Raw genomic sequence first — 14,330 nt, forward strand, 5'->3', positions numbered from 1 at the left:
GAATATAATCTAAAACGTGGAAGACAAATGACCAAATTTCTTCAACAAATAAATGGCAAGGGGAAAAAAGAGACAGGAAACTTACAGGCTTAAAAAAAGCCTTGAGACACATCAACAAAATGCAATGTGTGGATCTTGTTTGGATTCTATTCGAAATAAAACAACTGTGAAAAGACATCTGTGGGACAATTGAAAAAAGTTGAATACTGGCTAGTTACTGTATTATATTAAGAAATTATTGTTAATTTTTTAGGTATAATAATATTATAGTTCTGCCTTTTAAAAAAGAGTCTTTATTTCTTAGAGATACATTCCAAACTATTTATGGAGGAAATGATATAATGTCTGGGATTTGCTTTAAAATAATCCAGTGGGGAGGGAAAGTGGCGGGGGCGAGGGAGGGGTCGCTAAATCAAAATCAGCCATCTGTTGATACTTGGCCAAGATAATCACAGTGGAAGTTAGTGATAAGAACAAGGGGGGTGATTATAACATTTACTCTTTACTTTAGAATATATTTGAAGTCTTCCATAACAAAAAATTATTTTTTATTTTTAAGATGATATGTGGGCATCTTCAAAATACTATGAAATTTAGAATATAGGTCAAGGGCAGTGTTCACATAACTCTTTAGGAACTATAGTCATGTCAAAACTAATCTGGTTGCAAAATACCACATTCTATACGATTCTATTTATATGAAATGTCCAAAATAGGTAATCTATAGGCAGAAAATAGATTAGAGGTTTACTGGGGAGTGAATACTAATGGATACAGGATTTCTTTTGGGGGTGATGAAAAAACACTTTAACTGATTGTGGTAATGGATGGACAACTCTGTCAATATCCTAAAAACCATTGAATTGTACACTTTAAATAGGTGAATTGTCCAGTACATAAATTATATATCAATAAAGCTTTCTTTTTTTTAAAGCAATAAGTCATACAGAGAAAGACAAATACTATAGGATCACACTTATATGTGGAATCTTTAAGAAAGCCAAACTCACAGAAACAGAGAATGGAATGGTAGTTGCCAGGAGCCGGGGGTGGGGGGGAATATAGAGATGCTGATCAAAGGGTACACATTTCCAGTTATAAGATGAATAAGTTCTAAGGATCTAACATATAGCATGGTGACTATAGTTAACAATATTGTATTACTATATACCTGAAAGTTGCTAAGACAGTAAATCCTAAATGTTCTCACCACAAAAAAAAGAAAGAAAGATATTGTAATTAGGTATGGTGATGGCTGTGTTAACTGACTTTACTGTGGTAATCATTTTGCAATATATACATGTATCAAACCATCACACTGTAGTCCTTAAACTTATACAATGTTATACAATGTTATTTGTCAACTATATCAATAAAATTGGAGAAAAAAAGTAATTTGGTGCTTAATAAATGCTTTACAATAAGATAAAGGAAGACTCCCCTAAAGATATATTCTGTCATATATGGATCCTAATTGGTATTTTCCTTCATCGTCTACTTGATTTATTCCACTGATCTCTTCTTTATTCTGCCACGTCAGTTCTGAAAGACTCAATTTAAAAAAGAGACTCTAACCAAAATAAAGCCTAGTTTGGTTTGACAAGTTATTTTGAGGACTGATTCATTAACTGGATTTTTAAAATTAGTTTTTGATCACTATTAAGTAAAAATTAATGGTTGGTAGGTACGCTTTCATACTGTTTTCAGAAGTATAATCTTCCTGAGTTTGCCAGTATGTATCAAGAGATTTTTTTAAGTTTATAACCTTCAACTAGTTATTACCCTTCTAAAAGTTTATCCTAAGGAGTTTATCAGAAATGTGGCCAAACTCCTAAGTATAAAGATATTCATCACAGTGCCGTATTATCAAAAAATTTTAAGTAACCTAAGTATTCAACCACAGTAGAATGGCTGAATATATTATGGTGTATTCATATGCAGCATATTATAGTCATTAAAAGTAGTTTTTTCCAAAGGGAAAATGCTTATGGATATAATGTAAGAAATCATGGGACTAAACTATATACATATATTATAATCCAGCTTTTTGTAAAAACAAAACAAATAAATATATAGTATATATGCATAAAAAACAAAACCAGAAGCAACATGGATGGACCTAGAGATTATTATATTAAGTGAAGTAAGTCAGAGAAAGACAAATATAATATGGTATCACTTATACGAGGAATCTAAAAAAATGACACAAATAAACTTATTTACAAAACAGAAATACTATAGACTCACAGACATAGAAAACAAACTTATGGTTACCAAAGGGGAAAGAGGGGGAGGGATAAAATGGGTGTTTGGGATTAACATATACACACTACTATATATAAAATAGATAAACAACAAGGACCTTCTGCATGGCACAGGGAACTATATTCAGTATTTTGTAATAACCTATAATGGAAAAAATCTGAAAAAGAATATATATATATATACATACACACACATATATATATATGTATATATATATATATACATATATATATGTGTGTGTATATGTATATATATATATATACATATGAACTAAATCACTTTGCTGTACACCTGAAACTAACACAACTTTGTAAATCAACTATACTTCAATTTAAAAAAAAAGTATGGGGCTTCCCTGGTGGCGCAGTGGTTGAGAGTCTGCCTGCCGATGCAGGGGACACGGGTTCGTGCCCTGGTCCGGGAAGATCCCACATGCCGCGGAGCGGCCGGGCCCATGAGCCATGGCCGCTGAGCCTGCACATCCAGAGCCTGTGCTCCACAGCAGGAGAGGCCACAACAGTGAGAAGCCCGTGTATCACACACACACACACACACACACACACACACAAGTATGTCACTACACTATTGATACTATGTATAAAATAGATAACTAATGAGAACATACTGTATAGCACAGGGAATTCTACTTAGTGCACTGTGATGACCTGAATGGGAGGGAAGTCTGGAAGGGAGGGGATATGTGTATATGTGTAGCTGATTCATTTTGCTGTACAGTAGAAACTAATACAACATTGTAAAGCAACTATACTCCAATAAAAAATAGTTAGAAAAAAAAAAGTAAACTAGGGGAAATTTAGAAAAAAAAAAACTATGTCAATCAGGGGTGGGGGGCGGCAACCCAAAGCCAGAAGCAAACTCATGAAACTACTGCTGGGGTTATCAATGATTTTTGTTACTTTATATATTTTCAAAACCATCTACAATAAAAAATGTTGCTATCTGGGATAACATAAGGTTTGTTTTGTTTGTAATATAATGTTTGACGTTCAATTGGTTAGTTCAGTTTTAATTGCAAATATTTTTTATGTGTGTTTATGATTCTTAAAATACTTGACATTTGTATATTCTTTCTCCCTTATATTAGAGAGGAAGCTAATTGAGGCAAACTCCAACTTTTCCTCATTCTTTGTAATCTTCTCATACTGCCCTGTCCTATGTATTAATACCTAAGGAGCACTTAATAAATGTTATTGCAAAGTTTACACTAGAGTGGAGATCCTAAAAAACATATCTTAATATTAAATCTTATATTTATATGATATCCCCCACTCTGATGCTCCTGGGAATATAGTAGATTTTCAATAACCACTTGTTTGGCTATAATTAAACGTTGGTTGGCTGCATGCAAAGAACCATACCACCTAAACTGAAGATAAATTTCTCTGAGTTTAATTTTACAGAATCATATATATCATTTAAAGAGTTGGAAGGTATCCTTTAAAAAAAATCATTGAACCAATTCTCTCATCTTATAAGTAAAAACTTGGATATTAAATGACTTGTCCAAATTTTTACTGACAGTTAATGATGGAGACAGAACAATAGTTCAGGCTTTGGAGTTCTTAAGTACATCAATCTTAAGTTATAAATATCCTTCATGTCTTCAGTTTACAGAACTAATTCTGTGCTGTGCATTTAACATTAGACTTCACTCTTCACACAGTATAATCTCACAAAGGGTCGGTGAACAGGTACCCTACAAGCATACCACCTTGAAAATTCTAAACCTGGTAGTTCCTGAACGGATCAGGGGAGGTCTTGATATTGCTGGTTCAGTACGATCTGGATATGCCACACTGGAGACCTGGCTCAATGTGAACATCCTCACTGCAAGTTGGAGCTTGTTCCTAAGCCATAGAAGAATGACTTTTCCTCTCAGCCTCCCATACCTCATGCTGAGTCACTCTCAAAGGCCTAGGAACCACTCCTTAGCATTCATACTACAGCAGCCCTGGGCAAATACTCACTGGTCTCTTCAGAAGGAGGGAACTAGCCTGTGAGTGATGATTCTGCCCCCATTCTCCACTCTAGCCAGAAAAATGTCTAGCCCTTGTCATGAAGTCTTTATGAATAAAGTCAGAAGTTCTACTGCTGCCTCCTAAGCTGAGGATATTATTTACATAGAATACAATCCCCCTTCTGATCTTATCTTCCTGCCTTCAGCTCTTCTATGGCCCCCCACCCCCTGCCCCTGGTTGCATTCTTACCTGTTTGGCTCAGTGGGTTCCAGGCCACTTCCTGCTGCCCCCATCCAGAAGAGCCGGATTGAGAAACCTGAAGACTGGCCTGGTAGAGAGACTCCAATTCTGAGGTCTCCTGCTCTGTGTCTTGGTTCCAATGTGGATGCAAAAGGATGTGGTTTCTTTCTGGATAGGTTACACAGGTATGGGAATCAGAGGGGGAGGACTTCATTCCTGGCCCAGGGACCCCAAGCTGAGAATCACAAAGCCTTGTAACATTCACCCAAGAATCCAAAGGCAAGGAAGTCCCCAAGTCGACACTGCTGCCCAGCTCCTTAGGCCTAGCATCTCTCACTTGAGACGGTTTCCCATGGTAAATACCTGACTCTGCCAACCTGGACTGTCCTCCCCTAGAAGTTTCACCATTAGGCAGCCCAGAGTTCATGGCAAGAGAAGGATGATCAGCAGGCTCTCCCCGGGAAGGCAGTCTGTTCCTACCATCCACAGAGGGTTGTTGTTTTGCCCAAGGCCAATGACCTTTCCCTTGACCCTGTGGGAAAGGAGGCTTTGAGTCAGAAAGGGAAGAGTTCTTCCTTAGGCTGTTGGGCAAACTTCTATCCTGGGAACCTGTATCATCCCTTGTGGAGGTGCCCTGCATCCTCTGGAACTGCTCTGCCAGACAGCGGACAAGCCCCTTTGTGGTAGGAAACTCTGGCCCATAGGGGTTCTCGCTGCCTCCGTCCACTTTTGAAATCAATGAAGTTTTGAGGCTTTGGGTTTGGAGGCATTGGTTAGTTTTCTGTAAGGTATTAGGAGAGTGAAGTACAGATGAGGAAGGAGCAGGCATTGTGGGGTGGCAGGCCCTGTACAGAGAAAGGCTGGGCTGAGCTGATGAACTTGAAGGACCACAGCCTAGACTGTGTGCATCTCCTCTCTCAGAGGTGGTTGTTCCAGTTGGCTGTAGCCAAGGCATCACCTGGGATGAGTCAGCAGGATCCCTCTTTTCTTGGAATAGCTGTTCTCGATCAGTGCCTCTTCCTTCTTGTTGGGGGAACCTGGTACAGCTGCTGTTGTCCCCCCTGTAGCTTTGCAGCTCACTCTCTGGTTCCCAACCATGATGAGAATTCTTCTCAGTTCTCCCTGGTGTTTTATGTAAGCCCTGCCTGTGGAACACAGAGGGGTCAATGCTGTCCACCTCAACAGAAGTAAGAAGGTTCGAGGCAGACCCACCGGAGGAATTGTGCTGTGGAGCAGACAGGGCAGATGACTCTGGGAATAATGGCGAATGTGACTCATGGCAGGAAGCGGGTGAGTGGATGAAAGAATTGGCCCCAAACTCTGTATTCATGTAGGGTTCCAGTTGGGCCTCCTGGCTTAACAATACTTGGAGCGGGATAGGCTGTTCACTGAAATAAATAGAGAGAGCCAGTCACAAGCTGTCTTAATTGACAAGATCACTTACAAAAATAACTGTTCATTTGGTTCCCATTTCTAACTATTCACAGAGGTAATGGTGAAAATAAATGGAAAGACAAGCATAAGTAGAGTCAACAGATCAGACGTTCACAGGAGAAGGCACATAGTCAGCTCACACCTAAGTAACAGGTAATATTAATTCTCTTTATTAAATACCCTCATCAAAGTTGCCCACAGTAACAGTATGTAAAGCTCTTGCTAATATTCTTCATTCCCTGTAAAGTCCCATCCCAATCATATTCTACTTACAAATTCAAAAACAAAAATTGCTCATCCCATATGCAAATGACAATAGAAGGTAAGCAAAGCCCAGAAATCACTCATCCCTAGGGTCCTGCGAGGCAGATCAGCCAAAAGAACCAGAAGGCCACATTTACAGAGTACAGGATGATTTGGGTTCCTGGGATTAATATAAAAATCAACCATTTCAAGTGTTTTTTTTTTTTTTTTTTCTTTTTGCAGTACGCGGGCCTCTCACTGTTGTGGCCTCTCCCGTTGCGGAGCACAGGCTCCGGACGCGCAGGCTCAGTGGCCACGGCTCACGGGTCCAGCCGCTCCATGGCATGTGGGATCTTCCTGGACCAGGGCACGAACCCATGTCCCCTGCATCGGCAGGCGGACTCTCAACCACTGCGCCACCAGGGGAGCCCTCAAGTGTATTTTTATAATATGGATTTGGTTGTATTTATTTACTGAGATATTTCCCCAAAGTAATGTGCTGTGACTCTCTTGAGATTTGGGAGTGGAAGTAGGGATTAACTTCAGTTAGTTGATTTCTTACTAATTATTTTGTATTTCTGACCTAAAGAACTCAGGGCTAGAAGCACTTAGATAAAACCTCAATCACTCACATACAGCTAATGGCAGAAGTTTTCTGAAAAGAGTTTAGCTGCCTAAATTGCTTATAATCAAAACACATCTCTGATCAGATTCTCAAATTAGCATTCAGCGAGTGGGGTAAACAATAGGAGAAAAGAAGATCCTAGCTATGAGCATTAAATTTGAATGATAATACACTATAAACTTTTGTGGGCATAGTCATTCAATCACCCTTACAACATTTTGAAGAATATGATATTACTTATAAGGAAAGCCTAATGGAGTCAAACAGACCTGGATTTGAATTCCATGCTTCTACCACTTTCTAGCTGAGTAATCCTGGGTACCTTACTTATCTCATCCTCTCTGAGCCTGAGTTTTCTTATTTATAAACCATTGCTAAATAGTAATCCCTGTCTCCTAAGGTTATTGTGAGAATTAGATAAAATAAAACATAAAAGTGTTTATCTTAGTGCCTGAGCATATATTCAAAAAATGTTAGTTTCTTTTATAATGTTTATATTCTGAAAACTACTCAGGTTTGTTAACAGCCAAAATTAATTCTTACTTAAATCTATCTATTCTCAGTAACAGCCAATTTCAAGGGCTAAAACGGGGAAACTACACCAATGGCCATGGGGACTTTTTTCCTACTCCTGACCATAGGGAAGCAAAACAAAGGGAATCTTTGTGTCTCCTCTCAATGGATCAATCAGAGCAAGGAAGACTGCTTTCTCTGCTTCCTTGAAGGACAGGAAGCACTGAAATCCCAAAATAAATCACATGGTTTCTACTGCAAAGTGAAATGTAACTCAGATTGCCATGTCTAAGACCATAATATGTACAAATTTAATAATCATGTTATTACACAAGTCCAGAGGCAAACTCACCCACAGGAAATATAGACAAGTGGTCTATTTATTATGCTATACTCTCTGCATCTTTCTAGGCACTATTAAGAAAAGGACCAGCAGTAGGATGAGCTTTTCATTGTATGTCTGACCTGAGAGAAGAAATCTTTTCAGAGGACTCTTCTCTCTCCCCTGGAGTCGCCAAGACAATGAGAGCTGGCTATGGAGCACCCATGGTCACTTCCTCCCCTGGCGTCCATAAACTACAGTGGTTCCCAGGCACTACCTTGTTGGCTGAGGGAGAGCTCCCCTCTGTGAGGGGAGGCAGGCTGAGGGCTGCGACGGCGGCTGAGATGGTTGCTGCTGCTGCATGCGATCCTGCAGGCTCCGTGCTTTTCGAATACTGATTTGCAGCTTCTTATCGACTAGGGCTCTGCTGTGCGTGCTAGAGCTGGCACCATGCAGGGCAAGTCTTAGTTTAGCTAAAATGCAAAAGAAAATATAGCAGAAACAGAACACAAAACTACAAACAAAAATAAAAAGAATAAAATTCAACCAAAAATGAGCAAAGATATGCAGTAAAACTCAAAATATGCAGCAGGAATACAAGGCGTGGACCATGCATATGCTGTCCAGGGCACAGAGCTGCCTCTGGCTATAAGGAACATTCATGGAAGCCATGGAGGCCAAACAGGTTAATTCAAATTTAAAAAACAAACAGAAAGCTAAACTAAAATGAGTCAGGAAGATAAACTGGTGCTTCCATCTTAGACGTTGCCACTCTCATTGTCCTTTGCAACTGACCTGAACGACTCTGGTCTCCATTCTCTGCTCCCATCTCCCCCTTCCCGATGGCCAACAGCAGAAATAAGATCCAAACCTGCATCTGTCTTTATAGAACACAGTTTCTTGTGGGTCACATTAAAGAACCAGATACAAATTCTAAGCCTTAGTCCCTTGCTGTAACCTTATGGTGCAGCATAGCAGGAAGGCAGGGGAGAAACATAAAAAATCAAATATGCAATACAAAGTCACAGGCCTGGGAAGTCACAGTCAATTTATTCATTTCTTCCTGCCCTAAGCTCCACCTCACTAGTCAGTAACTAGAGAAAGAGCAGACTAACCTCACATCTGAGATCTAACTTTATTTTGGGATTAGAAGGTAGGTCTAGCTGGATAGTTCATTTGTAGACTCCTGCTGAGGTTTTTCCAGTAAATATCCATAGGCCACAGTGACAACGCCTAGCACATTTAGAAATCTGAAGGGCAAAAGATAGCTAAAGTGCCTCAGTTTGGGGGAGTGAGAGTGAGGAGACTTAAAAGCTGTTTTTATCCTATCTGAGTGACGACACTAATAATACCTATTGTGAAGTTAGTCAAAAGTGCCATAGCCATAGCGGTTAAAGTTACTTACAGATAGCTTCGTTACAGAGAGCCAAAGCAGCAGCACAGTCTCCCTTCTGTTCCAGGTGCAGCGACTCTTCAAACACTGAATCTGCCTCTTGTAGGGACCTCTCAAAGCCGTCACTCCTCCCTGAAAGGGCCAGCACTTTTCATTTTCATAACAATCTGTTCCAACTTTTCCTATGTACTGATTTTTCCCTTCAGTGCACACAGATCCTTGCTGCTGAGCCTCTGGTCCACCCTTACTCCAACTGACCATTACTATTAAGAATTCTCTGAAACACATAGGACGTCCATTTTTGCCTTAGCTGAGACTTTACCAAAGCCATGAAAGAGGGGTATGTCATTGTCCACCACATATTCCAACTCCAAGACCTCTTAGGGAGGCCCTCAACGAAAGAACAAAGTACTGTCTATAATAGAAGGGTGGGCTCTTATGCCTGGAACTGACATGCTTCTCCACAGTGTGACAAGATACATCTTGGCAACCTGTGTTCAATGCCCCAGATCTCCACTGAGACCTCCACTGCTGTGTTAAGGCAAAAGTGGCTTCGGCACTCTGTGAAAAGCCATCTGTAATACTTCTTTCCTACATTAATTCATAGTTTTCTCTGTACCACCTGCACCTGGAAAATCAATACCCCTCTTGGGCACAGGTGTTCTATGGTTCCTAACTTCAATGTATCTACCAGGCCAGTGGAAATGCCCTTGTTCTTGGTTTGCACACACATACCTTTCATCAGCACTGCTAAGTATTTACTTCTATCATGCCCTTGCTCACCAAACCTACTGTAAAAAAGTCACCTTCCCTTGCAGTGAGCATAAGATGTTGCTTCCTCCCCTGAAAGTGAATGTGTGCCAAAGCAGGTGCAGGAGAGTCTAGGGACAGTGCCACATGAAAAGCAAGAAAGTACTGTAAGGGCAACTTTCGTAAAAGAATTCTCAAGTTTATATATCCCCTTGCCTTTTACTCACTCATAACCATAAATTAGTAGTAAGCTGTAACCCAAGTTCACCTGCAATGGGATTAATGGTGAGTTTTCACAAGCTCACAGGAAAAAAAATTTCTCCCATAATGCACCCATCCTCCATTAACCTCCAGCTGGACATGGTAAGAAAAGCTCTTCCATACCCCTAACATTCATTCCCTAATTCACCAATAGCTTCGGAGAACAATGAGAAGGAAGTAGAAGTAACAAGTTGGTTCTGAAGAACTTGACATTTGGGTTCTACTCCACCGCTAGAGGTATGGTCCCTGGGGTAGGGGGTACTCAGGCCTGAACTTTTCTCACTATATCTGAAATCAATTGAATCTATACAACCTTTACAATCAGAGGTGGTGGCTAGAGCAATTAAAACAAAAAAAGTTCTCTACAGAGATATAGGCAAACTATAGTTGGTCAATGATTGTACTAAATTTTAATTCTTATCCTCCAGAATCTTAGCACTCCACTCCTTGCTCTAAATCAAAGTGTATGGAGAACTGACAATGAAAATACAGCCAGAGGGGTCCACTCTCAACTCTAAGGTACTACCCAACTGACAGAGCGGGGAGAAAGGCAAGGGAGCAAGATGACAAGACCCCTCTTTCAGAAGCAATATGAACCTGAGACACCAATGTGATATAGCTTGAGGACAAAAAGGAAGAAAAAACTATCGAAACATAGGGACATCTAAGAAATTAGGAATGGTAATCTAGTTTTGAGACAAATACAATGCCTTGGAAAGTATAAAGCAACAATTGCCTTGAATCAAAAGACAGTAGGATTAGAAGAGAAAAGTAGCCCCCAAATAAGCCCAGGAAGTTTTCCTAAGTGTTGATAAGAAGAAAGAAGTGATCAAAAGAAAGCAGCCACCCAAAACAGCATCAGCTCCTATTCTTTACACTACTTTAGCACAATTTGTTGCATCTGGAGGTTCCGAATAATAAATTCATTTCATAGAAAAACAGAGATATAGGTTTCAGGGCCTATTTAAAATAGATACCTCAGCCTTTTTGAATTCTTATTTTGAAGGCTAGTCTCTGCTGGTACAAAGTGATGTCCTAAAGCAATTGAAGGGGAAAAACGTAACTAATGGGGGACAGCTGGAGAAGCTGAAATAAAGTCCATGAAAATCGTGTGAGATTGGGATATGAATCATCAGAAGATCAAAAGGAAATCAGGCTCTGTGTTCTTAGAACCTGTTTGGTAGATCCACTTCCCTGAAGCTCCAGGTAGGAAATCTCAAGGGCATATTTCTGCTGAGCGAGAAGAATTCCCCTCACTGTCAGTGTGGCTCACTCACTGCCTTTTTCTGCTGCTTCTGAATTGTGAGTAGTTTAATTTACACCTTATATAGCTGTTCATCAGAAATATTTTTCATGAACAATATACTATCTCTAATCTACAAGCTTTTAATAAATGGGCCCCAAATCAGTGCCTGTCTCTAACCAATAGGCCTGTCACCTCCTACTTTAACTAGCTCTCACTGAAATGGCTGAATTAAGATAAAATATAACTTGGCTAAAGAGAAGACAGAATTTATGAGCTTGAATACTTTTGTCCTCCCAGCTTTCTCTGTCCCCATCACCCACAACCTAATGCTCACAACAATTACCCTGATTCTGCAGTTCATCTAAGTCCATGAAGCGGCTGGGATGAGGGTTAAACCCTTTAGCTGCCTCTAATTCCTTCTCTCGTTTCCTTTGAAGTTCCTGTTCCTGGGCCCTTCTGGCCACCTCTTCTTGCAATTCATCCAGTTCAGTTTTGGAAGATATCTCCCCACCTGGAATACAAGCAAGGGAGAAGAGAAGTCGCCACATTTCCATAACCAAGACTAAGCACTTGCTGTATTTATGGCCACCGCACTGCTTTTCCTTTGGAACTCTTGGCTTCAGTTTGGAGTTCATATTTGCATAGTGCTTTCCATTTCAGATTCAGGATGATACCTAGGCCATGAATAATAATAATATTTATTGGGTGCTTTATAACAACATGACAACTAACATTTGTTGAGTATTTACTACATGACAGGCATAGCTGTAAGCACTTTTACATATGTTATTTAATTCTCACAATAATATATGAGGTAGATACTATTATTGCCCACATTTTAAGAATGAAGAAACTGAGTCACAAAGATGATAAATAACGTACCCAAGGTAACAAAAATGGAAAATGGTAAGGCTGAATTAAAGTCAAATAGGTTAAATTCATAATCTGTGCTTTTAACTATTAGAGAGCATTCTCTACCATGTACTACCAGTGACTCACCAGGAAGCTTCAAACAAGTCAATTTCTCCCTCTTAATTTCCACCACCTTTTTAATGAGTTTGGAAAACACTGATAGTAGTAAAAATTTAATTTTTTTCAGTGTTCACAGATGGAACCAAACAGGTCTAAAAGGATGTCCATGATATATTAAGTGAAAAATCAAGTGACAGAATAATATCTATAGTATGACTCCCTTTTATTTATTTTTAAATGCTAGTAATAAACTTATCTATGGACAACTAGGGCACCTGCCAGATGCTGGTGGGGGACCTCGATGCCCAAGGAGACAGGAGGAACCCCCAAGCAACCCGGTAGGATGGTGGGGGACTAAGGGGGGAGGAGAAGTGGAGGTAGGACAGGACCTGCACCCCCAAGGGGTGGCTGGGAGCAGGGAGGGGTTTCCATGCCTGGAGGGAGCCTCGGGGGCTCGATCAGGGGGAGCACGCCTGGTGTTTCCCCTGCCCAATTGGCCTGGGAAACCTGCCCAGCTCTCGGCCCGGTCCTACGCCCTCAAGAGGCCCCTTCTACTACATTGGTTTTAGGGGTAAAGGAGGGAGGCTGGAGGAGAACAGGAGAGGCAGGTGGGATGGAGGGGCCCTCCAGGACGGAGGAACAGGAGAGTCACAGAGGGAGTGTGCCCTGCCCACTTGGGCTGGGAAGCCTGCTGGGCTCCCAGGCTGGGTCCCCCGCCCCCCAAGATCAGAGGCACTCCTGAACCCCTTCTGTTGTGTTGAGCCTAGGTCCCACCCCCCACCCATGGCCTTTTCCAGCCCTGTGCGTCCTAAGCATAGGCCCCGCCCACCACCTAAACCCCACCCATGCCTAAGCCCTGCCCCCACAGCCAAGGCCTTTTCCACCTTTTTTTTCCTTTTTTCCCCTCCTCTTTTTTACTATTGTGGTTCCCTTTTACCTTCTGGTTTTGTTTCATCTATACTTTTATTTTTATTTCTTTTTTCCCCCTCCTCTTTTTTACTATTGTGGTTCCGTTTTACCTTCTGGTTGTTGTTTCATCTATACTTTTATTTTTATTTTCTTTCTAACATATCTGTTAGTTTCCTAGTCTAATTTTATTTTTTACTCTGTTATTTTTCTGTTTCATTTTTTGCCACCCCATACAGCTTGCGGCATCTTGATTCACAAACTGGGGGCTGGGCCCAAGCTCCTGTGGTGGAAACTCTGAATCCGAACCACTGGACTAACAGAGCAGCTCAGACCCCAGGGAATATTCATTGGAGTGAGGTCTCCCGGAGGTCCTCATCTCAGCACCAAGACCCAGATCTACCCAAGAGCCCACAAACTCCAGTGCTGGAAGCCTCAGGCCAAACAACCAGTAAGACAGGAACACAATCCTACTCATAAAAAAAAAAAAAAAAAAAAGAGCCAGCAAAAAAATATGTCACAGATGAAGGAGCAAGGTAAAAACCTAAAAGACCAAATAAATGAAGAGGAAATAGGCAATCTACCTGAAAAAGAATTCAGAGTAATGATAGTAAAGATGATCCAGAATCTCGGAAATAGAATGGAGGTATGGATTGAGAAAATACAAGAAATATTTAACAAAGACCTAGAAGAACTAAAGAACAAACAAACAGAGGTAAACAACACAATAAGTGAAATGAAAAATACGCTAGAAGGAATCAATAACAGAATAACTGAGGCAGAAGAACGAGTAAGTGAGCTGGAAGACAGAATGGTGGAAATAACTGCCGAGGAGCAGAATAAAGAAAAAATAATGAAAAGAATAGAAGACAATCTCAGAGACATCTGGCACAACACTAAACGTACCAACATTCGAATTGTAGGGGTCCCAGAAGAAAAAAAGAAGGGTCTGAGAAAATATTTTTGAAGAGATTATAGTGGAAAACTTCCCTAACAAGGGAAAGGAAATAGTCACCCAAGTCCAGGAACTGCAGAGAGTCCCATACAAGATAAATACTAGGAGAACCACACTAAGACACATATTAATCAAACTAACAAAAATTAAATGCAAAGAAAAAATATTAAAAACAGGAAGGGAAAAGCAAAAAATAACATACAAAGGAATTCCCATAAGGGATTTT

At 40.5% G+C, this 14,330-nt stretch overlaps 1 protein-coding gene across 19 annotated transcripts in view; it reads right to left on the reverse strand.

Annotated features, from left to right (window-relative positions):
* The window catches only part of USP54 (ubiquitin specific peptidase 54), a 152,351-nt gene that overhangs the window by 11,176 nt on the left and 126,845 nt on the right, over positions 1-14,330 (reverse strand). For 9 of the 19 annotated variants that reach the window (XR_014295194.1, XR_014295195.1, XM_082634281.1 and 6 more), the window contains 4 exons: positions 11,615-11,782; positions 9,027-9,161; positions 7,899-8,094; positions 4,494-5,872 (listed from right to left, as the gene is read on the reverse strand). Coding sequence is in view for 17 of the 19 variants with exons in the window: in XM_082634281.1 (XP_082490407.1) it covers positions 4,494-5,872; positions 7,899-8,094; positions 9,027-9,161; positions 11,615-11,782 (1,878 nt within the window). In the remaining 2 variants the exon portion in view is untranslated. Of the gene's footprint in view, positions 1-4,493; positions 5,873-7,898; positions 8,095-9,026; positions 9,162-11,614; positions 11,783-14,330 lie in introns of those variants that run through there. The other 10 variants (XM_082634277.1, XM_082634274.1, XM_082634287.1 and 7 more) reach the window with 6 other exon arrangements.

This window comes from Mesoplodon mirus (assembly GCF_964341445.2).
Source record: "Mesoplodon mirus genome assembly, chromosome: 2".
In the NCBI taxonomy this organism is placed as follows: domain Eukaryota; kingdom Metazoa; phylum Chordata; class Mammalia; order Artiodactyla; family Ziphiidae; genus Mesoplodon; species Mesoplodon mirus.